Consider the following 25,991-nt stretch of genomic DNA (forward strand, 5'->3'; position numbering starts at 1 on the left):
CCTTATGAATAAAGCCACACATTTAGTTTTATCTTTTTTAAAAAAAAAATCCAATAATTTAAAAATCTCTGCCATTCTAATTTATATATTTGACTTCACGCTCTGCTTTTCTCATAGTCACACATATGTGGCCGATGATAAGAATTTAACTATCATTCCCCCTGCATTTTGTATGTGTGTATATGAACATGGCATGCAGACCTTTTCAAATGATGGCTGTTGTGGTAGAGCTCCAAGTTGGGCTCGTTACAATCATTTCTCACTTTTGGATTTTGTACCTGGGGTTAGCAGACATCTTGTTATAGATAGTCAGATGCCTCTCTTTTTCCCTAATGCTCATTCCTTCGACATCATAACATGTCAGCAACAATAAAATAGATTTACTATTATACCTCTACTTAGTTGCCAGTGTTATTCATTTCACAAGTGGAATTTTTGCTGTTTCTTTTCAACCAAGTCATTCACCTGCTGTGAGACCGACTTAGAAATAAGAATGAATAATGCATTTTAGATTCAGTTCACATTAATATAGATCTGAGGCATATTTAGTTTTATGAAAAGAAGAGCTTTGATCTTGGCAGCAGTGAATTTTAAATGTTTATAAGTGTACGTTTTTCATAATTTCTAAGTTGCTGCTGCACACATTTACATGTACATATCCACAGCTGTTTTCTCGACTGACAATAGCTTTATATGTCCTTGTTTCAGATGGAACATTTCAGTATTAGGCAATCTCTTTACTTTTTTTTTTGGTGTAGGTATTCTATTGTCCACAGCACGTATTTAAAGAGATTGTTCAGCATCAATGCACACAATGGAACAATCATTATAACTAAGCTTCTGGACCGAGAGACAGCTGCTTGGCACAACATAACTGTTACAGCCACAGAAATGAGTGAGTAAGAATTTAAGGAACACTATGTTTTATATCCTGCATGCACTTAGTGTAATTATTATCTGAACATCCCTTCTTTTAAATGGAGAATACATGGTACTTTCTCACTATATTGCTGTTTCTTGTTACATTAAGGAGCATTATTAAAATGATGAGTTCAGTGGAAGCAGGATGTTTTTGAGCTCCAAGGTCTTGTGCTCTTTCATAAAAGATGACCTTATAAAAAAAGAAGAAAAAGAAGAAATTGTAATGAGATGGAGACTCTAACACTTTCAGGTTATGCTGAAGCATATGAATTGCTCCCCTGGTGCAAGATCTTATGTTAAATTAGACCCTGGTTAATTTCACACCAGATTTTTGACTAGTATAAAATTAGCTAGGGTCTAATTTAACACCAGTCAGAAACCTGTATTTCAAATTAATGGTTAATGTCGGGACTAAATCAGCTAGACTTCTCTACAGTGACAATTAAATCTGGGAAGCATCCTTTATATAGATTTCACCTGTCAGTTTTGTCTGAAAGTCAAATGCAAATTGCTTCTGTTTGTGCTTTCAGTTATCCAGCTGCCCTATCTTTGGGACAACATTATGGAAAATGCTTGCCTGCTAATTTGGAACTGGATGTGACAAAATGTGTTTTTTCCTAGTTAAAATTAATCACATCATCCACAGGAAGAGAAAAGGTCAACAAAATAGAAGGATATCAATGGATCAGCTACTTATTGGCATGCATTTTTAACAACTAGCATATGATTTAGACATTGTGTCATATAAATTTGTTTTTTTATGATGACTATTTAGAAATATGAGTAAGACAAGATGGGTGAGGTAATATCTTTTATTGGACCAGCTTCTTCTCTCCAGTGACAGAGACAACCTTTAGAAATATGTTAATACAATATATTCCCCATAAGAAAGCATATATATATATATCTATATCTATATATATCTATATATATCTATATCTATATATATCTATATCTATATATATATATATATATATATATATATATATCAGAACAGTAGATGCAATAGTGAGCTTAATATAGTGAAGTTGGTAGCAATATTTACTGCAATCCTCATTTTATATTTTTGAATTGATAGTCTTGTTTGACTTCTTGGTTTATCTGTGAGTTTTTAAACACAAATGTATCTTCTTTTTCACTTTGTTGGACAGCTGGCGGGTGATATGGTGGAATGGAAAGCACCTCTGGGATATTTTTGTCATACCTTGAATAGGTCTATGGAAACATTGCAGGATGACTTCAGTCTAGGATTGTGACTTTTCTGATTAGCTAAACACTAAAAAGGGAGAGAACCAGATGTTACAATTGAATAAATGTCTCCTGAACCAGAAGAAATGCCAAGGGTTTCAATGTCAAGAAATATTAAGATATGTGTTGTAAGAGGAGGGAGCCCTTCTCATTTTGCTATATTTATTCTCCAGCTCTTCAATGATAATATTGTCACCATTTAATAGGATGATATCCAGAGGTATTAAAGGTGTTTCACATTGGTTTGGATATGCTTGAAGATGATTTACTTTATCAATCAATAACATTGAACACCTGAAATATAATCATCATGTCTATCCTGTGTACTTAGCAATCTTTTCTTGAAAAACAAAGAAATTACGGGGGAAATTTTGGCTCCATTGATGCCAATGGCAAAACTACCATTAATGACAGTGGAACCCGGATTTCATCCCATATGGGCCATGTATGGTTACAGCCTCTTTGCACCAACCAGGTGGCATAAATCCAGCTTCAAATCCCATAAGTGTCCTGGCATCTGCACCATAGTCAGGCCTCCATTGCCCACCATTTCTCAGTATAGGGGGCTGAAGAGCACAGGGACGAATTCCACGGCAATCCTCCACTGATATTAGTTGCATTAAGGAGCGTGCATCAGTGGCACAACATATGGTTTGTCTACTTGTGCCAGGTCTGACCTTGAGATTCTCAGAGCCAGAACCAGCTGCTTAATGACCCTTCCTCCATCCTGCACTGAGTGGAGCTCCAACTCAAGACCGAATCAAGCCCAGTATTTTCTGTCTCTTGATAGATGTTAATCTGCCTACATAGAGTACACAATCCAAACCAGAAATACTAGCACTCTCATAATGCAAACAGAACAAGAAAACTTGAGCCACCAGACTGACTTGAAGGTGATTTGTTCATTCACAAAAGGAAGATCCTTAGGGGCCAAAATGTTTTCTGCCTCCTATTTCTGTCAATTGAAGTATAAATCTCCATCAAGTACTTCTGATGGTAACAGCTGACTGAAACATGAGACAACTTTGACTCTAATTTGTTATTTCTTTGGATGTCCAGAGGTGTGGTTCACTACCAGCTCTAAGTAGTTACCAGTAAGAGATAGCAGAAAGGACCATTTGCCCTGAATAGTTCAGCACACCACACCTTTTATACTCAACTTCAGAACTCACAACTCTCTTCAGCTCTTAAGCGTGGAAGGTAAAGGATTTAACTCACCACTCCAGTTTTGTCTGATAAGTGTGATTTTATCGATTAGCCTTTCAATTTATATACAGTTCTTTTATATTTTTACCTTTTAGCATTACCATTCGATACTTCCTTCCTGCTCATCTCCGCTAGGAAATGAGGTGGGAGAACACACAGTCACAACCTGGCTCAGCTTAATCAAGTAAGTGATCTGATTTTTTTTCCATTTAAATTTTATTTACAAGTGAGCTTATTGTTAGGGGGAAATACTCACTGCCTTGTTTCTCTCTTTTTGTCTTTTAGGTTTCCAAGGAATTATTTTCCCTGATGGTGCACTTTCATGTATTTCTCCCAGCAATGTTCACATTTCACTACCTGATTCAATACACAGTATAATTATTTAGGTCAATATTTTAAAAAATGGATGCTTACAGATATGTTTCTAAGTTCATAGTTAGGCCCCTAAATGTGTAGCCTGATTTTCAAAAAGGCTGAGTAACCAGCAGCTCCCATTGAAGTCAATAGGAGCTGCTGGGTGCTCAGTACTCCTAAAAGCCAAGCTACTCGAACTAAGTTTGGGCATCTTCCTATAATTCCAAATACATTTTTTTCCATTTAAATCACTCTTCTATCTTTGAAACACTCTCCACTCCCTCCAGCCCAATACTCAGCGTGAAAACCTGGCCCTATAATAGTCAGTGGGAATTTTGCCATTGACTTCAGTCAGGCCAGGATTTCATCTGTAACATTTTCTTTGTTTCTCATTTTAATTAATGCTTTTAGCCCAACACTGTTCTGTTTGCTTCCTATTACAAACACACACACACTACCTCACTCCTTCCAGTCTGATAAAAAATGCCACTGCCAACACATTGGATGACTCCAGTCAGTCACAACAACAGAGAAGATTCTGGGAAGTTTTACCCATATTGCTCTTCTCTTTCACACTATTTCTGGCTCTGGAATGACTCTGGACAATAATGGACATCCTCTTTCAGCCCTGATGTGGTGCATTTCTGTGCTACTCTGAAGCATGCCCACTCCCTCTGCCTTCACTAAATTGTTACAATCCATCACATACTCTTCCCAATGAATCAGCAGTGTCACAACTTTGTTTCACTCTCTTTCTTACAGATTCTGTTAATAACAATGAATTACTTTGAAATCCTTTTTGGTTTTGGTTTACATAGTGATGACTGAGGTACCTTTACTTACTTATGTTGAGTATAAATGACTTATTGTTCTTCTTCGAGTGATTGCTCATATGCATTCCAGTTAGGTGTGCGCGCGCCGCATGCACGTTCATCGGAAGATTTTTACCCTAGCAACACTCGGTGGGTTGGCTGGGCGCCCCCTGGAGTGGCGCCGCTATAGCACTGAATATATACCCCTGCCGACCCATCCGCTCCTCAGTTCCTTCTTGCCGGCTACTCCGACAGTGGGGAAGGAGGGCGGGTCTGGAATGGATATGAGCAACACATCTATTACACAGCTGTGGCAAATAACTCGATAGTACAGTATTTCCTCTCAAGCGAAAACTCTTCTGTTCTCTGAGGAAGGTGAGAACTAGCTAGCTAGCTAGTTCTGGCTAGCTGCCAAACCGCAATGTGGGATGGTGCTGGCCAAAAGTTCAGAGTAAAGTTGGTAATCTACCAGTAAAAACAGTGAAACACCTAAAAACACCCCATGGAAGGATAACTAACTGGGGAAAGAAAACAAGTGTGAATGGTAGTTCATGGCCAGGAGGAGCAATATAAACTTCCCACACTCACATTTGCAGGCCAATGAGATGCCCACGCAGCCTATAAATGGGCCAATCAGGCTCTGAGGGTAGGAACTAAAATCTTCCTACTCCACTCAAGCTTTGCCCATGAAGCTGTCAGGAGGGATGCGTGGGAGGCGCTGCTATTCCCTCCGAAACTAGCCAGGAACCCAGAGATGTATTTCCTCTGCCATCCCAGCCAAATCTCCTCACCACATACCTGTAGCAAATAGGGTGAGGGCTGCAGTGTCAAAATTGTTTTAAGATACATGATGATTTTTTTCTATGCTTGTATTATGTAAAAAAACTAGTCCAACCAATTTTATTAATGCATTCCTGATCAATTCTTATTAACATTAAGCATGAGAAATTTCATCTCAAAAAGAAATATTTCAAGAAAGATATGAAAGGGTTAATATAAAGTTATCATGAACTTTGATGCCTTCTATTAAGGCTTACCATAAATCACCCCAGCTCCATTGATTTCAATGGGGCTCGGCCTCTATTCACCAGTTACAGATCTGACCTGATTTATTTACAGTTGTTATTTCTGATACCATTCCCTTTTGCAGAAGACTCAGAAGTCGACAGCTCAGATTCCAATGTTTGTTGTAAGAAACTAGTGAGCTGCACATTTAAAAATAGTTATTGGTTGTTTATTTGTTTGTTTGTTTATTTATTTATTTTGCTGTTGATCTTTATGGTCCTTTTGACTCATTTTCCTGAGTAGCGGAAGCAGCCTGTTGGGAAGGCTAGTCAGCAGGCAGCTTATGCTAGCACACAACAGTTTGCATTGCCAACTACTGTGAAGGGTCTTGCCAATATCAGTCATGCTGTATAGACAGACCAGGTTGTGCCATTCATCAACAAGAATGTACTACAATGGTTCTATTCATTGGAAAATATTATGCTTAAGCTCCTGATCCAATAAAGCACCTGGCTTTAAGCATGTTAGTATTCTTGTTGACTTCAGGGGGACTATTTATGTGCTCAAGTGCTTTGCTGTATTGGGGCCAAAGTGGGTATGTTTATTAGAGTGCCTGTGACATGTATGTTCTTGAGTACGTCTCTTTCTCTCAGTAGAGGTTTGATCCAGTAATGTGAAGAGTGCTTCCAAAACTTGTTGATCACCCTCAACTGCCCTGCTCTTATCGACTATAGGAGACATTCTGTGAATCTTTTAATAAATGAACAAGAATATTTCTAGATCTGATTTGCATACAGATTGTGTACCGGTATAACTATTTTGATTAGGGTCTGATTTTTTTTAATGGAGTAGTTATACCAGTACCCTGTGACCCAGGAACTTCTTTGTGCCAACTGGTGAGGGAATGGGAGGCAGGTCCATGGAGTTTTACAGGGATCCCCTGGGTCAAATATATGCACAATAATTCACAAAAGTATGGCATGTGAGATTTCTACTGAGAGCCAGTAGCTCACTGGGCATCATAATTATCTCAAAACGAATGTATAGATAATAGCTAATGAGTTGGGTATCTATACTGGAAATTATGTTCTCAATGCCTTGGAGTTTAGGTAAACATGGTGACATGCCTCATACCAGTTCCTTCTAGGCAGAGGGTAATAGACGCTATCTCACTGGGTGGGAATTGTGTATTGTCTGCTTCACAGTATAGTTCTATTTACATACTGAGCTAAAATTTGAAGCAAGAGATTGTGAAATATAAGAGAGAGAATATTTACAGGAAGAAATAAAGCAGCAGGAGGGAATATTATTTACGAGTAAAGAGAGTGGATTGTTGGAGTGTTTCGGGGGAGCAGAGGTACCCCCTGGCATCTTTCGCTGAGGAGGCAAACTGGCATCGTGACTTATCTCATGAATGGAAGATCAACCCTGGTTGAAAATTACTGCAAGGTCTTTGGGGTGAGCATTGATCTTTAAAACATGAAAGTGGGAAATTAAATAAATCTAAGTTCCAGAATGTGAATTATGATTTTATTTTATATGTAATCATCATTTGTTTCCAATATTTCTATTTGCTATCATTTGAATCTTTACTTTTTGTTAAATAAACTTTTGCTTGGTTTCACTATGAACATATCTAAGTGTTGTGTGTTAAGGAGCACTGTGATCTAAGAGGAAAATTGTAAGCTGCTACTTGGGAAGCAGCAAATCTGTGAAGTCTGTTTCTAATGGACCAAGGCTTGGACACTCCAGGAAGATGCGCAGAGGGGTGTAGCAAGCCTATCACTAACCTACTTGGGGAAAGTAGATCCTGCTTTGACTAGGAGGGGAATGCTTGTGTTTCCTTTGGCCTATGGAGTCAGGGAACTGACACATGGCAGGCACAGATGAGGTTTCCTCATGCTAATGGCAAGTGGTAGCGAGGTGTCTCACAACCCTAGTTACTCCCAGGAAGCATCACAACCTTGAAAATATACCAATAAAAGATGTCCTATACAAGTGTAGTTAAATCCCCTTTCCATACCAGAAAAAGGTATAAGTACAGTTACACCAGTATAACTGTATCCACACTGGGGGGGTTGTATCAATATAGTTAAAATGGTACAACGTATTCATGTAGACAAGATCTAAGAGTTCATCCTTTTATATGTATGCATATTTTGAACAAAGCTGAATCAGAAGACAAAGGTGCTAGTTCGGGAAAGTTTGGAAATATTCAGGTTTCTGCACCCATCTGTGTGCTTGGAGGCTTGTGGAGATGTTGTTACCCAAGGCCTCATTTCTCTAGAATACAGTTTCTCAACCTGTGGACATGAACCAGAGGATGGTGCATCCATCCTGATTGGTTTATGGCTAGAGCTGGCGGGATATGTTTGAAACAGTGGGAATTTTGGTGAAATTTGTTTATGCCCAAACTTATGAAATGTCAAATAAGACCAGCTCTAATGGCATCCAAGGCTCCAGTACTCTACGGTGTTCTCCATGGGCAAAGCCCTGTTATATTCTATGGAGCTCTCTGCTGGTACAACTGTTGACCAGCTTGTAGTATCAGGTCTCATAGCTTCCTTTTAAAAAATAAATCAATTCATAATACAAATCCAACATTTAATATAGAAAGCATTGTGGATGATTAAAAAGAGTTTTGAAGTTAATTGCCTTTTTTAAAAACATGGTGGTTTGTGAGAAGGTGTTTTTTAGACAATGAATTAACAGAATAAAATAAAATAATAATAATAATAATAATAATAATAATAATAGAGAGAGATTCTGCTTTACAATTTTGGCTGCTTCTCCAAATGACTTACAATATCAGAAATTCTTCTTGGATACAATCTTATAATCAGAGGTGTTACCTTGCTAAAATAATTTTACAGCACAATGGATTGGAATACCCAATGTAATATTTTGGACAATATCTGTGGGCAACAGTAAGGATTTCCTTCTCAGCTGAAGATTGTCATCACTTAAAAGAAAATTTGAATAGCCTTGTTTCTTGAAAATATGCAGTGGGTTAGACTGTAAATATTGATTCTTAATGTCCTTTCCTCCTTTTATTTAGGAAATCCAGAACAAGTTTCTGAAGTAACTGTGTATGTTCAAGTTCTTGATGTTAATGACCATGCTCCAGAATTCCCAAAACACTATGAGATTTATGTGTGTGAAAATGCAAGATCTGGACAGGTAGGAGGCTGAAAATTTGTTGTGTAACCATATTGTTTCCCTTTATAGTGATCTAAGACATTTGGCATAGGGTATTGCTATTTGCTTTAACCCTTTTTATTTCAATATTACAAATGCAGGGTAATAGTATAGAGTATAATATTTCTTTACAATAAAAGCAATATCCCTGGAAACCAAACAAGGAAACATAATCTTAGATAGGTAGAGAAGGAAACTGTTAAAAAACACCACAATTTTAATACAGTTTAATGTCACAGAGACAAAATCCTATTGGGACTGAGATTCGCTGCAATTGTGTATACCATTTGGAGAGGATTATTCATTGTCTTTTGGAATACAGTTAGGTCTAAATCTTTAATTATGCACCCTGATCAAAAGCCCATTGAAGTAAATTGAAGTCCTTCAGGTCCTGTTAGCATATTTTAATGCTTTAACTAAAAATGCAATGATACCACTGTAGTAAATAATATAATGTACAAACAAAGATTTATATGATCAATAATTTTTTTCATTTGTTCATAATTCAAAATGACATTTGTTTCCTTTTCTGAAGTTACTACTGTTGCATAATAATGTTGTGTGCTGATGAATTGCTGTTGTGTTCTGCCCCAAAGATTACTTCTTTTCAGGAGTAAGTGAAGAAATCTCTGAATTTGCATATAATTTTTACAGTGCTCTGGAATCCTCTAGGAAGAAAAGCACTGCTGAAAATAATGATACAAATTAATGAGTGAAATCTCACCATACCTATCTGAAGTAGGAAAATAATACTTGCCATATTTTACAAATGGGAAAACTATAAAACAGATTTGTTAAGTCACTTGCTAAACACCAAATGCTCTTGGAAGGAATAATAAGAAATTGTTACTGAAATGCATAATTATCACAGTCAATGATTATGATGTTTTACTTAGCTTAATGGTATAAGAAAGAGATTGTTATGGCTGATGTGTAATATACATTTTACCTTCCTTTACTTTTAACAAACTGTTTTTTGTAGGCTTTCCAGATAAATAGACAGACAGACCACTGAACTCAGTGGAAAGGTTTCCATTGATTTCAGTTGACTTTGATCAGTCAGTCAACTACAACCCCTCTTTTTGGCCATCTTTCCGCAACTTACACTATGATGGCCCAGGGTTGTCCACACATTGTCAATTGTAGATCAGGGCTTATGGGGCCATCATGATAAGTTGGAGTGCTTGAGGTAGCGTCCCCCCTATTTATGTCTGAAAAAGGTGTTGAGGGGTATTTTCACTGAGGGGCTCCTACCTCTGGAAATTGCTTCCTTCCTTAGCCTGGCAGAGCTGGAGTTTGTTTACTTTCATGGTGCACTGCAAAGCTTACCTATATTCTCAGGTTTTTCAGGATGGGGAGGAATTATTGAAGAGGGAAAGTTCCTTATGCTGTGGGATTTGGGGGATTTTATTGTTGACGTCAGTCCAGTGTGTAAGTGAAAACAAAAAGCAAACATATACCAATACATTATTTGTGAATGATTCAAGATCATAAAATGGCCATATTTTAGAAAACGAAGGAACTATAACAATAAATAAAATAAAAATGACCTTTTGCTTAGCCAAACTGAAAGACAGTGGGGTGATACTATAGCTTATATCCAAGAACAATGCTAACCTTGAATTACATTTTCTTTTCTTTTTGCCAACCTCTCCCTCGATTATTAAAAAGTTCTCAGTCTATTTTTAGCAAATTACTTTTGCTCTCATTTATCCTTTATGTTATGTTTCCTTGTGAGAGTTACAGATATCTTTGGTTTAGCCCTTGGAAGTGGTTCAAATAAAAGAATTGAATTTGGGTCCTTGGGACTATCATCTGAAAAGATAGCTTGACAATAAAAATGAATGTAAAAGAAGATGGATATTTTTGGCTATGGTCCAAATCCATCCATCAAGTTTTGAGTGGATTTTTCATTATCCATTTTATGTTATAGTTCTGCACCTTCCTATAATCCACACATCAACTGCATCGTAGCCAGGAAGGCAGCTTCCTTTTGCACATCGAGAAACCACTTTCACTGCACTACCAGTATTAAATCCATTACTTTCAAAATAACTTGAGCATGAAAGATGCTATATAAAATAAAATACTATCCTATTATAGCTATTTCTAGTATCAGATCTAATAGAATAATATTAGTAAACCATGAGGCTGCTGGATTCTCTTTGGATTCACATTGGATCTCTTTGACCTTACAACTATATATATAAATCATAGGCTCATCCATTTTAGGAACTTGTTGACCACAGTGTGACAGTTTTTCTTTATTGCTTTTAGTACAGTAGTTACAAACTCTGTTGAATTCTATACCAAAATCTATAGAAATGGCCAGTAAGCAAAATGGACCAAATACATCCCTGGTGTAGGACCACAGATGTCATACCAAGAATGAATTTGGCCCAACAAGTCTTACTTACTGGGCATTAATGAATTGACTCTAGCTCAAAACTGCAGCTTGAGAGCTTTAAATGTACTACATCAAATGACTTTCTGGGATAGGGTAAGTGAGTTGAGTATCCAGAATGTGTCCAGTTAGATGTGACTCCTAGTCTTTCTTCATATCAGGCAAGAAGCAGATTTCAGCTGAAGACAAGCTGCACTGAGTTCACCTACATTTTGAATTAGTGCTGTCTTCTCGAATGTATATTTGCTGTGCATGAATTCCTATAATGTATATGAACTGACTTTGATGTTGTAATTTACTTTGTAAGTTTACTTATTGGATCCAAAAGCAGAGACTATGTAATCTGCACTTTGAATTAGAGATCAGAAAAAAGCCATGTATTTACCCAACTACTTAGCATATAATAATATAGCCAGCAGTTACAGTGCAAGTGAAGAGAATTTATGTGATATTAGCTCCCTATAAAATGAATTGTTGCACACACACACACACACCCTCAAAAGAATACCAAATTGTATATAGAACTTAATGTACGTAATTCAGGTTGAAAGTGAGCAGTTTGCAAAAATAGATCATTCCTAACAAGCCATGTTTTAAAATAATTTTTGAAATCAGGAGAAAGAAATTAATGGGTAAGGCCACATTTATTATTTTACCTTGGTATGTCTATTGATCATGTACAAGTAGCACATAAAGAGCGGTGATAAGAAAACAGGGAGGAAGAGAAATGGGGATATCCCTAACTGCATCTGCTGATGCCTGGGAGTCCAGCTTCTGGTATTTTGAGAGGGTGTGTACTATGGACCAAGTTGTCGTATTGTAATTATGGTTAGCTAAAGCGTGAACTTTTCCTGACCACATAGTTGAGGCTGATCTGGTAGAGTGTGCTCATAGAAGAGTTGTCCAAAAGTGGAAATAATTTAAATGAATTTTAAGGATGCAACTTGTGAATAGTTTCAGACAATGAATACAGTGGATAACTTGTTGTGAACATTTAGCAAAACTTCTGGCATGCCCATGGTTTACCCAGACTGACAGCTTCATCTACCTGCAACAAATTTGGCAAAAAGAGCTGAACTTTTGTGTGGAAATTCAGTGGGCTGGAAAAACCTGCTCCAAAAAACCACATCTCTAGGGAACACAAAAAAACAATAAATGGATGTTAAAACAAAAAAAAATTTCAAATATTGGCCTAGATTATTAAGAGCTTAGAGCTTTAAACAAAATATGGCACACAAATTTAGGCAATTAGATTTATACAACCTTATAAAATCAACCTTATAAAACTTATTTATTTTTCTCACATCTTTTTCATCACATTTTTCACACATTCTTCACTTGCAGTGAGTCAGCTCCTTCTGCTGCAGACTGTCTGCACTGCTGCTGACTGCACTGCTGCCAGCACCTGGGTGCCCAGGTGTAATGCAAAACAAAAAAGAGAGTTTTTTTTTTTTTATATTTTTTTTTTTTTATATTTTTTTTTTTCAGAAAAATCATTAGAAAAAATGAGAGATGTTATACTCATATATAATATCCTTATAGACTTATATAGATGATGAAACATAACAAAAAAAAATTAAAATATAAAATAAAGATAAAATCCTTTCCTTCCTTTATTTTGACAGTATTCCTTCAGTTCTAGGATGAAACTCACAAGGTACATGCATATAGCATAAAGATTTCTCTTTTTCCCCTTTTTTTTTTCCCTTTTTTTTTTTTTCTTTTTTTTTAAACACACACAACACACAAAAACGAGAACAAAAGTCATTAATTTATTATTATTATTATAAAAAAAGCATTAAAGAAATAAGTTATAAAAGATATATACGTGGAAAAAAAATAAAATATATTTATTTATACATTATTTATTTATACATTATTTATTTATCTAGCTTTCTATACATGAATTAATAGTGAAGAATGATTGATTTGTTTGATATTTGAAGATATTGATTTTTGTGATGTTTGGTTTGATTTGTTTTTGGATGTTACTTAATATTAGCTTACTAATTACATCAAATAAATAACAACAATCTAAATTGACAATCAAATATATAATTAATAGTTTGTGTGATGTGTGTAATTCAATGAATGCTCCTGAGTTGTGACTGACTGTCACACTACTGCTCCTTTGCACACTACTTATCTTGTGAATATAGTTATATAATCATGAAATATGGAAATGATAGAATGACAAATAAACATGTAAATATAAATATAATGATAATTGATATAAATCAGGTACCAGTTTTAGAATCAAACAACTTTCAATTTCTTGATTTCACTTTTCATTAAACTGAAAAAAGTTCAAAATAAATGGAAAAAAAATGACCAAACAACCATGAACAACACAAATTAAAAATACAAATTGTAATTTGCTTTTGAATTTAAGCAAATATTTGCTGAATACACACAGCCATACAGTTTACCATCAATATTGCTGAAATAAAACTGCTGAAAAAAAAAACTTAGTGTATAGCATATTTAGAAATAGATACATGATAGAAGCTGGCTGGCCTGACCTGTCCTGCTTATGTTGTGTGCATAAGCATAATTTAAGCAAAGTTCTTCATTCTCTGCACTGTCTGTGACAATTACATTCACTTTTCAAAAGATAATCTTGTAATAATTCTCATTTAGTTTCTTTTTCAAGCAGCTTTCTGGCTATGATCTCCATTCCTTCTTTCCCCCTATTCTCATTTATGAATTGACAGGGATACTCTACTCTTGGAGAATGGGAGGAAAGGAAGAAAGAGGTGTGATGTTGGATTTTTGTTGATGTGTGATGCAGGCATGCATTAGCAGCAGCGGCACAATAAGGCTACATAGGACTTCTCTTTAGGCTCTTTCTCCATAGGACAGAGATGAGATGCTGGAAGCACATGCTCACATGAACAAGAAGAGAATAAGGGGGCCACCACAGCAGCAGCAGCAGCAAATCCTGTTGCTTTCACATTTTGCCTCGCAGTTCCAAAAAAAGCAGATATCAAGAAACAGATATCATGATTATTCCATTATTATTAAAAGAAAAAAAAAAAATTATTTATTTATTTTTTGAACTGAAAATATTTGTAAAATATTTGTTTTTTTTCAATTTTTCAAAGAATGGCAGTTAGGTGCCATTGGCTGAAAAAAACCACAAAAAACCAAAAACAGTGAGGAGTCTCTCAGCTTCTTGTGTTTCAATGGAGTTAGTGTACTGGAGTAGTCCTGAGCTCAAATCCATATACGACATGAAGACATAGTGACTGATAAAATAGTGTCACGTTATTCAAAATGGACATGAGATTTTCCAAGGTATCAAAGATTCAGGTCTGGATTTTTGGTTTGGGTCCTTATCCAATTAAAACATACTTTTAAGAAACCAGTCTCTGCTAATGAAAGAAACAAATTGGCTTTTATAGAGCTCTGTGACGATCTTCATTGAATGTTGTACTTGATGATGCATGATTCACTGAACTGATAATAGTGATAAATATTTGCTCTTTGCAAGCAGAAATATTGCTCATTATATTAACTTCAACTTGGTTGTTTATTCATGAAGATGGAAGATATTATTTTCAGAGCTAAGATGTTAATTTTGACTTTGTTTGCTTGCAAATGACAATCTGCTTTGACACGTTTGTAAATAAGGCCTATTTTGTTTTCTTGAAAACCAAAACAAAAACTTCCATAATCAGTCTATCATAATTTCCAGAATCAACAATTCAGCACATGGATTTGTCACCATCTCTCACTTACTGCCACTATAATACATCAGTTGAATGATGCTGCTGTGTTTGTGGGCTGGAAGGAAATAGCTTTTGCACTGGAGGGTTGGTTCAAATGGAGAATGATATATTTTTCACCTTGCGGGAAAAAGGAAAGGGCAAAATATTGTATATATGATTCTTGTTTGCGTATGAAAACTTTATTTACCCTTTGCATTTTGATTCTGGAAGCTATTTACATTATCCTACGTCTTTAATGCTTATCTCCCTCAAATCAACATAAAATCAAGTGGCATAATGGCAGGACACTAAAAATACATTAGAAAACCAATAACCTCAACATGATTGCAATTATATACATTTATTTGGTGTAAAATTTGTAGCCTCAGTAATTCATTATAATGTCTGACATGTATTGTGTTAAAAGAAAGTAAATCATGTTTATTCTTAAACAGTCATGTATATCAATGCTTGTTTGCAGCTAATCCAGACCATCAGTGCAGTGGATAAAGATGATTCAGTAGAAGGCCATCATTTTTACTTCACTCTGGCTCGGGAGGCCACAAACAACTCAAATTTTACTGTCAGAGATAATCAAGGTAGTGTCATTCATGTAGCTTTTTAAAAATCCCTTCATGAAAGATTCATGCTTTAATAGTGATCACATCACCATTTTTGTATACTTGTCCACCCATATAGAGAAATGTTTGGTGTTAAGTTTGAAATAGGGCAAAAGAGTTATCATGAGCAAATTTTAATAATAATAATAATAATTCAATAACCTCATGTAGAATAGTTCTTTTAGAATCCAAATAACTTTAATCAACAAAAGATAGTATTACAGAAGAGAGAAAAATACTTAGCACAAAATCAAGAAAAATAGATTTCTATTACTTAATAGATAGTTAAATATAGCATGTGTTATGGGACATAACTTTAACTCCTAAATTGTCACATGTTGGTGTTAAGGGAGAAAAAAAAAGAATGTTTTGCAAATAAAATAGAGAAATGCTGTTAATAAGGGTCCACTCCTTTACTCAGATCAGCAAAAATAGAATTATAAACAGAAGTACAATTCACCATTATGTAACTTTGCATCCTGTTACATTTAAAACCGTATGCATTGATTACTGATGACATGATATGAATGACTTCTCTGCATATCCTAATGCTGGACCATTTTGGTATTGATCCAGATGCTTCAAAAGAATGGTCACCAATCAAAACTAATCTGAAGGGAAAACTTAAGTTTAACAGCTGGTGATATTACAGGAAAGATGACCTGTTAAAGTCAGTCTTCTGAGACTCAGAAGAGCTTTTTTAAACTCAACTAAAATACACATTACTTATATTGGCTTTGCTAATTATTTTAATGTTCTGGCTAGGTGAATAAATCAATGGGACTAACTTTTGGAAAGTTTACTCTATAGGAAACTAGTTTTCTTAATGTCTCCAAAAGGAAAGGCAATGTTTTAATACGTATTTAAATTCCTGGTTCTCATTTACCTCTGACCCACTGCCAGGAGGTGGAATGCTATGTAGCGTTGCCAACTTTCTAATCACACAGAACCAAACACCCCTGCCTCCTGCCACCTGCCCCAAATATTTTTCCAACAAGCTACATAGTTAAAGTGTTTCTAAGCCAATGTTTCTCAAACTGAGGTCGCCGCTTGTGTAGGGAAAGCTCCTGGGGGGACAGCCTGGTTTGTTTTCCTGCCCCATCCGCAGGTCCGGCCGATCGCGGCTCCCACTGGCCATGGTTCATCGCTGTAGGCCAATGGGAGCTGCTGGAAGCAGCGTGGGCCGAGGGACTTACTGGCCGCCACTTCCAGCAGCTCCTATTGGCCTGCAGCAGTGAACCACGGCTAGTGGCAGCCGTGATTGGCCGGACCTGCGGACAAGACAGGTAAACAAACTGGCCTGTCCCCCCAAGGGCTTTCCCTACACAAGCGGTGACCCCAGTTTGAGAAACATTGTTCTAAACTGAAATGTTCCCTGGCCAAAGTAGCAGGAGCACACTTGGCTCCTGTTTTGAGGTTGTGGTGCTCACAACCAAGTTTGTCTGTCTCCCCCTGCACACACACACATCTATCAGAAAGCCGTCCTTTGAATGTTGAACCTTTTGATTAGCCAGTTATACAATATGCTCTATAAGCAGCTGGATAGGATGGCAGCTGGTTGCATGGGTCCATTTCAAAGAATCAGTTAATCAGTTTGAATATGGGCTAGGTGTTTTTTTTTCCCCTTTCGGGTTTGAACATTAAAACAAAGTCTGCCATCACATCTGGAGTACTTTCACTGAAGTAAATAGAGTTACTCTGGATCTACCGATGTTAGAGCAGAATTTGCCCTTTTCCGGTTTGGTTACCAACAAACACAGACATGCGGACAAACAAAACTGAATGTTTGTGTGTGGGGGTGGGCAGGGTTGTTCATTTGTTTTGCATACTTCATTGAAAAGCTGGTTTTACAAAACAAAAACTGGGGGTTGTTTTGATGAACCATATCAATATTCCAAAGTACAGAAGGTTTGGATAAATGGCTTTGTATTAGGTCCATGTTTATATTAATTTACTAAAAAAATATGCTGTATAAACAGTCATGAGTTGTCCCTGGAAGCTGATTTGCATGGTGCATTGTAACTGATGCTTTTTTAATCTATCGAAAGTGAAATGCCTATCCCACTCAGACCACCCCGCATTTTACCTGGTTTTGCTGATTTAACACTCATTTAAATCAGTGAATTTCTCCCCACACTTCTTTTTCCTCTCCAATGACATGCACCTTTTCAGAATGTCATTGATTGCAAATAAGGATAAGTTAATAGCCAGTTTTTTTATTTATTTATTTTTGTTAAAGTGACAAATATCTGATACAGATACTTTATCTTCTAGATAACACGGCTGGAATTTTTACAGCAAAAAATGGCTTCAGTCGACAAGAGCAGTTTTCTTTCTTCCTGCCAGTCCTAATTGTGGACAATGGAACCCCCTCACTTACCAGCACAAACACCCTAACTGTCAGCGTCTGTGATTGTGATACTGAAGCTAGTACCCAGTCTTGTCGATTTGGAGCTTTCATGTTTTCCATGGGTCTCAGCATAGAAGCATTAGTTGCAGTTTTGGCCTGCATACTAGTAATATTAGGTAAGAAAAAAATATTTATGTGTCCTACTGCCCTCTTCTGCTATATGCTAGACTTGATCATTTGAATAGAGGTTCTTTGGATTGGCTGAGCTATTTAAGCTGTTGTATTTATTGTGTTTCACTGATTATAAATCAAATCGGTTTGGTTTACAAGTAAAAAAAATAAATGTCTTTGTAACTGCCATCCGTGAAAATCTGGCCAAAGTGTAGGTGTGTTCCTGTATGCACATCTATCATCAGCTGTCATGAAGATGTGGAAGGCTAAAATCTTGTCTTAGCACATGTAAAACTAAAGCAGAATTTAGCCTTACAGTTGAAATTTAGCTGACAGTTCTACTGATGATGCATGAGAAGGAATAGAATCCAATTCTCTCCACCATAACTGTGTGGTTCTCTAGAGCTAAGATAATTTGTTACTGTTTTATTTTTATTTATTTTTGTTGTAAAGGAGGCAGCTCTGACTCTGAATACAAACAGGGTTGATCTGTTGAATAATAAAGTGACATATTTACATAGTCACTTCTTCAAATACAACCACTCGTATGCTACTCTTTCCCCTTTTCTTCCCGCCCCCCCTCCAGGGTTGATACAAATTTGAGAAGCACAGTGCTAGGCTTGTTGTCACATATACAGTGTGTGCACCTAAAATGTTTCCTCCATTTAGATGGATTCTACTAGTTTGAGATATATTCCCTATAAATAAAGAGATAGAGTATGAGTCAACCCCTTATGCCTGCACAGGGATGAAGGTTCAAGCAAGAAGCTTCCGTTTTGGCATTGCTGCGAAAGGACTGCTCACAGTAGCAGGCCCTGCACTCCAAGTGCAGAAACTGTTTGCTTCTGCTCACTCCTCAGCCCATCCCTATTCAGAGTAGAGCTAAAGCACAAGGGGAAGCAATCTGGTCCATCCAAACTTTCAGTGTGAGTTTGAGCAAGACTCAAATCCAGACATTCAGGATTGTAACCCAAGTGCCTTAACTCACAGGTTGCCAAACTGTGATGTCATCTGCCCCCAAACATGCCTGGCCCTGCTCCACAAACACTGCATCAGGAAGTTCCCATTTTGGTCTACAAAATGGAGGCCTTCACACAGCATAACCTTTCAAGGTCCCTTCCAGTTCTATGAGATAGGTATATCTCCATATAATAATAATAATTAATAAAACAGTGCGTGCAAGGTCATGTTGTGCAGAGGTTGCCATTTTGTAGATCAGAATGGCAGCCTTGCAGCATGACCTAGCATATATGATGTGTGTGAGGTCACATTGTGTGGAGACCACCATTTTGTAGAGCAAAACAATGGCCTCTTAGTGCAGCATTTGTGGAGCAGGTTCAGACACGTTGGCTGTGTGGAGATTGCTGTGCGGACACCAATTTGGCCATTTGCACCATGCAGCTGTACAAGTATCTATCTGAGGGACTTGAATGCAGAAAATCCTTATCTGTGGGTAGCAGCCTCATCAAGAGAGACTCCTCTCTGCTTGAACTAGTAGGAACCTGTGCTAGCCTTTTTTTAGATGTGAATCTGCACTAAGGCGAAGTCCATATCTTCTTTCATGCCACCCTGAGTACCCTTGTAATTTGAGGATAAAGAATCATTTTGCTGTCCTAGTATCACCACGCAGAACCTTCCTAAATCCTGGCTTCATTTGCTGAAAAGTGAATTCCTCTTTCAGATTTGTGCTAAGAGGCACAGAGGACTCCTTTTTAACCCAGAGTATCTGCTTCAGCCTCTAGCAGTGAATCTTATGGTGCAGTTATGAACAAAAAACAAGAGTCCAAGAAACATGATTGAAAATATGAGGAGGCTTTCTTTGATTATGACTTCACCAGTGATTTCATCAAGAAAGATGAAAGGCCAAAATGCCTGCTATAACACGGTGTCACCTAGTGAAAGCATGAAGCCTAATAAGCTTAAACAACACTTCACAAGGAACACATAGAAAAACCTTTCACAAGGAACACATAGAAAAATGAAGGTTATTTTTTCAGTGTCAGAAAGAAGAACTTTCACATCAACAACTGCAATTCAAGAGAGCCGTGTCCATCTCTGACCATGCTCAAAAGGCATCATTTGTGGTGAGTTACCACACTGCACAGGCCAAGCAGCTTCATACAATTGGAAACACTTTGATTTTGCCAGCCGCAAATGAGGCAATGAACATAATGTTTGGGGAAACTGAAGCAAACAAGCTCAAAGCCATACCACTCTCCAACAACACAGTGAAGCAAAGGATCAAAGTGACAGCAGCAGATCAATCAAACACAGATGGAGTGTCAGAAAAACACAGATTATTTTGCTCTTCAAGTTGATATGAGCATTGAGGGTTGTGATGCACACTTCTTGGCTTTTGTGAAATACACGTGATGGTACATTTTTTTAAGACATTCTGTTCTTCCTCTTCCTGGACAGAAGATGGCGCAAGATGGTTCAATGTGCTACAGCTACATGCAAAACAAAAATTTACAGTGTGATTGCTTGGTGGGCTTTTGCACAGATGGAGCTCTGTCTATGGCAAGCCACAAAGCAGGTGTGCATGCCTTGGTAGAGAAATTAGCTCCATTTGCTGTGTGAACTCACTGCATGATTCAAAGAGAAAAACTAGCATCTAAAGCTCTGAGTCCAGAGCTATGTGAAGTTTTGCAGCAGGTCTCATCTATTGTGAACTACATCAAGACTCAGCCTCTTCACGTGTGTCTCTTTGCAAACCTGTGTGAAGAAATGGAATCTGATCATGATGTGTTGTTCTTTGACAGTGAAGCTTGTTGGCTCTTGAGAGGAAAAGTACTGGGAAGATTTTTTGAACTGAGAGACAAGCTGCGTGCCTATGTAATGGATTGCAAAAAATACCAAGTTCATTGATTTTTCTGGGTGACCAAAGGAAGATATGCCTTCTGGCCTATGTCACAGACATATTTTGGAAACTGAATGAATTGAATACATGTCTGCAAGGAGAGAACACCACATCCTTCAACTGAGTGATCACAACACAGGAGTCACAAAGAAAATTGTTTTCTGGAAGAATAATTTGCTGAAGACAAACTATGAATCCTTCCTGAAGCTTTGCAAGTTCCTGGGTTACACACAGGTGATGGCTGAGTATCTCAGATGACTCAAGGACCAGTTTGTATCCTTTTTCCCCGACTTGGACATGACAAAGTATGATTAGGTATGAAACCCCTTTCAGTGCAAGGCTGATGCCATTGGTTTGCCAGCAGCTGAAATCAAACAGCTCAGAAATTTCCTGTGATCGATTCCTGCAAGGAACATATACTTAATGTTCTTTCCCAGAGAGCTGTGTCAATGTAATGAGATAAAAGGGAAGGTCCTCTTGTTGAACTTTAACTGGTTAATAGATAGGAAACAAAGGGTAGGAATAAATGGTCAGGTTTCAGAATGGAGAGAGGAAAATAGTTATGTCCCCTACGGGTCTGTACTGGATCCAGTCCCATTCAACATATTCATAAATGATCTGGGAAAAGGGGTAAATAGTGAGGTGGCAAAATTTGCAGATGATACAAAACTACTCAAGATAGTTAAGTCCCAGGCAGACTGCAAAGAACTACAAAAGTATCTCTCAAGACTGAGTGACTGGGCAACAAAATGGCAGATGAAATTCAATGTTGATAAATACAAAGTAATGCACATTGGAAAACATAAACCCAACTATACAGACAAAATGATGGGGCCTAAAGAGAAAGAGATCTTGGCGGCATTGTGAATAACTCTCTGAAAACATTCTCTCAATGTGCAGGGAGTCAAAAAAGCTACCAGAAGTTTGGGAATCATTGTGAAAGGGATAGTTAAAACAGAAAATATCATATTGCCTCTATATAAATCCATGGTACACCCACATCTTGAATACTACGTGCAAATGTGGTCTCACCGTCTCAAAAAAATTGGACTTGGAAAAGGTTCAGGAAAGGGCAACAAAAATTATTAACCGTATAGAACAGCTTCCATATGAGGAGAGATTAATAAGACTGGGACTTTTCAGCTTGGAAAAGAGACAACTAAGGAGGGATATGATAGAGGTCTATAAAATCATGACTGATGTGGAGAAAGTAAGTAAGAAAGTATTATTTACTCTTTCTCATAACACAGGAACTAGGGGTCACCCAATGACACTAATAGGCAGCAGGTTTAAAACAAACAAAAGGATGTATTTCATCAGACAACACAGTCAAACTGTGGAACTCTTTGCCAAAGGATGTTGTGAAGACCAAGATTATAAAAGGGTTCAAAAGAACTAGATAAATCATGGAGGCTAGGTCGGTCAATGGCTACTAGCCAGGATGGGCAGAGATGCAAAACCATGTCCCTATCCTCTGTTTGCCAGAAGCTGGGAATGGGTGACAGGGGATGGATCACTTGATGATTACCTGTTCTGTTCATTCCCTCTGTAGCACCTGGCTTTGGCCACTGTCAGAAGACAGGATACTGGGCTGACCCAGTATGGCCATTCTCATGTTCTTATGTACGGTCAAGAATGAATATCCTGAACTCTCAACATGCACCTCAGAACTGATAGTGCCATTCACGAGTATTTCTGTGCAGCTGGATTCAGCACTCTTGTGCCCATCAAGTCTCACTATCAATCTACCATTGATGTCACATCAGAGATTAGATGTGTAATTTCTACCTCACCACCGGACATGAAGAAGCTGTGTCACAATACGGAAGCCCGTGCATCACAGAGAGCATTAAATAATGTACTTAATGTGAAAATTCCTTGGATTCCTTGGCTGCTGTGGTGCTTTGTTGCTATCTTGAGTCAAAGGACACAATAAGCCTCAAAATAGGCTCACACAGGCAAATAATTTATGAAACCCTGTGTTAACCATTCAGCCACCATACCTCCATCTAAATGCAATACACAGTAATCCCTGCTAGCACTAGAGTGTTCATTTTGCATTTCCTTAGAGGGATGTATCAACCCCAGTGAGCTTGTTAAAGAGCTTGTTTTATGGTAACATTGGCATAGCACATCATTTGACATGCTACACTTTATGATAGCATGACATGGGCAAAACATCATCCATCATCTAAAGATGTGGGTCATCAAAAGCAAGGACAACTTTTTCAGTGCCTCCTTATCAGCTACTATCAGAACTATATAAATTCACCATCACTAGAGTTATTTCACAGATGGTGTGATTTAAAAGTCATAAGTTAGGCAAACATAATTGTTTCACTGGAAGTGAAATTTTAATTAAAAAAAATGAATAGAATCCCAATTTAAAATTGATTCCACTAGTTACAAAGGGCATGATAATGAAGAGGTGTTACTGTTCTAAATCATGCAGCCATGGCATGAATTGTACTTGTTTTTCAAGCCTTCAGAATTCTTCCTAAGAAAACTATCACCAAAGATGTAACATCAGAAATGAGAAAAATCATTATAAAAAAGGTCCAATGCATTTTTTAAATTAACAGTCCAAACCTGTATGGATAAATATTTTCTAATATTAGAATCAAATTTGTCAATCAAATTTGTTTGGTTTGTTTTTTAAGCTTAAAACTGTATTCAGTTTCCAGCTATAATTAGTTACAAACTGAAATCGTGTATTTGAAATGGACACTTTGGTTTGGGATGAAGTGAGCCAGGGTTTGTTGTGGGGAGGCGGCGGGGGAATGAATGCTTACTTAAAAAAAATAAACAAATTAAAAATTCTATCTGAGCCAGTCGTTCTACAATCCAAGCTTTTATGTCAGTTACAAACAAGGTATTCTTACAGATAGAGTTTGCTGGTGCACAGATATGAGGTACAACATCCTCAAAAATTCTCAAATGTGCAAAACCAATTACGAGAAACTATTGGACCAGATCCTCACCTGCTTAGCTTAGCTTCATTGAAGTCAAAGGATTTGAACCAATTGACTCCAACTGAGGAGGATCTAACCCAATAACATTCTTTTTTTATTTCCCAGCCCTTACAGTGTTTTGACCTGGGAGAGGGAAATGAAATCTTCAATGCAGCATTGATATATTATGTAATAAAACAAACTAGTTTCAAACAGCACAAGTAACCTGTGATTCCCTCACTGCTCCAAACTCTCATTGACCAAACAAATTGCTCCATTTCCTTAACCCATTTTATAAGTCCCTTTGTAGCCATTTCCCCACCAAAAATACTACATCTTACAACCATAAATCCACACACACAAAAAACAGCTCTACAAATCCACCTAGATTGCTTGAGTTTGCACATGCTTCAACATTAGGAAGGTTTACCACTCTTAAGACTTTCCAAACACATAAAAAGTCTCTGGTTCTTTTCTTTTTTCTTGTCAGTGTTTTTTTTGGCAATGCTGGTTTTAAGGCAGCGGAGGAAGCAGTCTCTATTTCCTGACAAGCCTGAAGAGTTCAGAGAGAACATTGTCAGGTATGATGATGAAGGAGGGGGAGAGGAGGACACAGAGGCTTTTGATATTTCAACACTCAGGACTCGTACTGTCATGAGAGAGCACAAATCTAGAAGAAACATCACAACTGAAATCCAAAGCCTTTACAGACAATCTCTGCAAGTTGGTCCTGACAGTGCTGTGTTCAGGGAATTCATTTTAGAAAAGCTTAACGAAGCTAATGCAGATCCTACTGCTCCGCCATATGATTCCCTTCAGACATATGCATTTGAGGGGACTGGCTCATTGGCTGGATCCCTCAGCTCTTTAGGATCAAGCATGTCATATGTGGGTGAGAATTATGATTACCTTACTGAGCGGGGGCTGGACTTTAAACAACTAGCATGCATGTATGACCCCAATAAGAGTACAAGGGATTAGCAACCAGTATGGGGCCACATTTTCAAAAGTACTCGGCAGCCAAAATCAAGTCTGTATTTGAAAATGAGACCAATTTAAGCATCAAAATAAGTGGCCGGATTTCAAGAACAGCAGTTCAAAAGGATGGTGGATGCTGAGAACCTTTCGAAAATCTGCCTGTGAGTGTCACTCTGAGAAGTGCTGAATGCTCAGCCCTTTTGAAAGTCAGCTCTTATTCAGGTGCCTGAATACAAGCTGCGCTCCTTTGAAAATCTAGTTCCAATGGTGGGTGCTTAAAACAGGTCCCACAAGCACAGGATAAAACAAAACAAAATAACTATGGTTCCTGGAAATATTTGACCTAGCTTAGGCTTTACAACTATTTCCAAAGTTAAGGCTGACTTGGTTGGGTTTTGTTTTTGTTTTGTTTTTTCACATTAATTAACCAAAGTTAAAGCTTGCATATTTGTATTATGTTTCATAATATAAATACTATTGTGTAAAAATGTAGACACCAGACATATTTTTAAAGGATTGTCAAAAACACTTACAAAGTCTTCTATTTATTTTTTTTTAGGATAAAACTAAAGCAAATGCAGTTTTTAGCCATGTAGAAATAAAGGCCTGTTACAGTCAACATTTATTCACTATTACATTTGAATTTTTATTAAACTGTTGGGAAGTGTGTCAAATTCCTAATTAATTTATCAGTTAATGCATTAAAAAATTATAAAGGACAAAAAGTATTAGGTTCAAGTCTGAATCAATATTCAACTTAAATACAATAGAATCAACCATGTTACATTTTACTGTGCATAGCGTCAAATACAATTCACATCTGGGCTTTTTCCCCTTTTATTAAGAGCTTAAAAGATGACTGATTTCCCAGCACAGATATTTTTTTATTATGGAATATAAAATTAGCTGCAGTACTCAATTTTATTGTAACAGTATTAAAGATCTTTAAAATGCTAAGCTGGTGGATATAAAACTTGATGTATAACATTAGATAGTAAAACACTTTAATGTTAATCCAGTTCTTCAGAAAATGATCCCCCATCATTCTGAAGGAATCGAGTCAGACTTCAAAATCAATTTCCTACTGTATTTTTTTACACAGTCTGTAGTGAGTATAAAATTGTCTCAGAACTATTCCTTTTCAATTATCTGTATGGAGGATCAACAGAAATTAATGTTCTAAAAACCATCAAATATATTCAA

At 37.1% G+C, this 25,991-nt stretch overlaps 1 protein-coding gene across 7 annotated transcripts in view; it reads left to right on the top strand.

Moving 5' to 3' along the window:
* The window catches only part of CDH19 (cadherin 19), a 97,172-nt gene extending 71,651 nt beyond the window's left edge, over positions 1-25,521 (top strand). For 6 of the 7 annotated variants that reach the window (XM_039526781.1, XM_039526784.1, XM_039526787.1 and 3 more), the window contains 5 exons: positions 759-895; positions 8,605-8,726; positions 15,340-15,457; positions 17,753-18,004; positions 24,301-25,520. In XM_039526781.1, coding sequence (XP_039382715.1) covers positions 759-895; positions 8,605-8,726; positions 15,340-15,457; positions 17,753-18,004; positions 24,301-24,791 — 1,120 coding nt within the window. In that variant the 3' untranslated portion in view covers positions 24,792-25,520. Of the gene's footprint in view, positions 1-758; positions 896-8,604; positions 8,727-15,339; positions 15,458-17,752; positions 18,005-24,300 lie in introns of all 7 variants that reach the window. The other variant, XM_039526780.1, reaches the window with a different exon arrangement.
* Positions 25,522-25,991: the final 470 nt, after the last annotated feature.

Source organism: Mauremys reevesii, linkage group 2 (genome assembly GCF_016161935.1).
Source record: "Mauremys reevesii isolate NIE-2019 linkage group 2, ASM1616193v1, whole genome shotgun sequence".
In the NCBI taxonomy this organism is placed as follows: domain Eukaryota; kingdom Metazoa; phylum Chordata; order Testudines; family Geoemydidae; genus Mauremys; species Mauremys reevesii.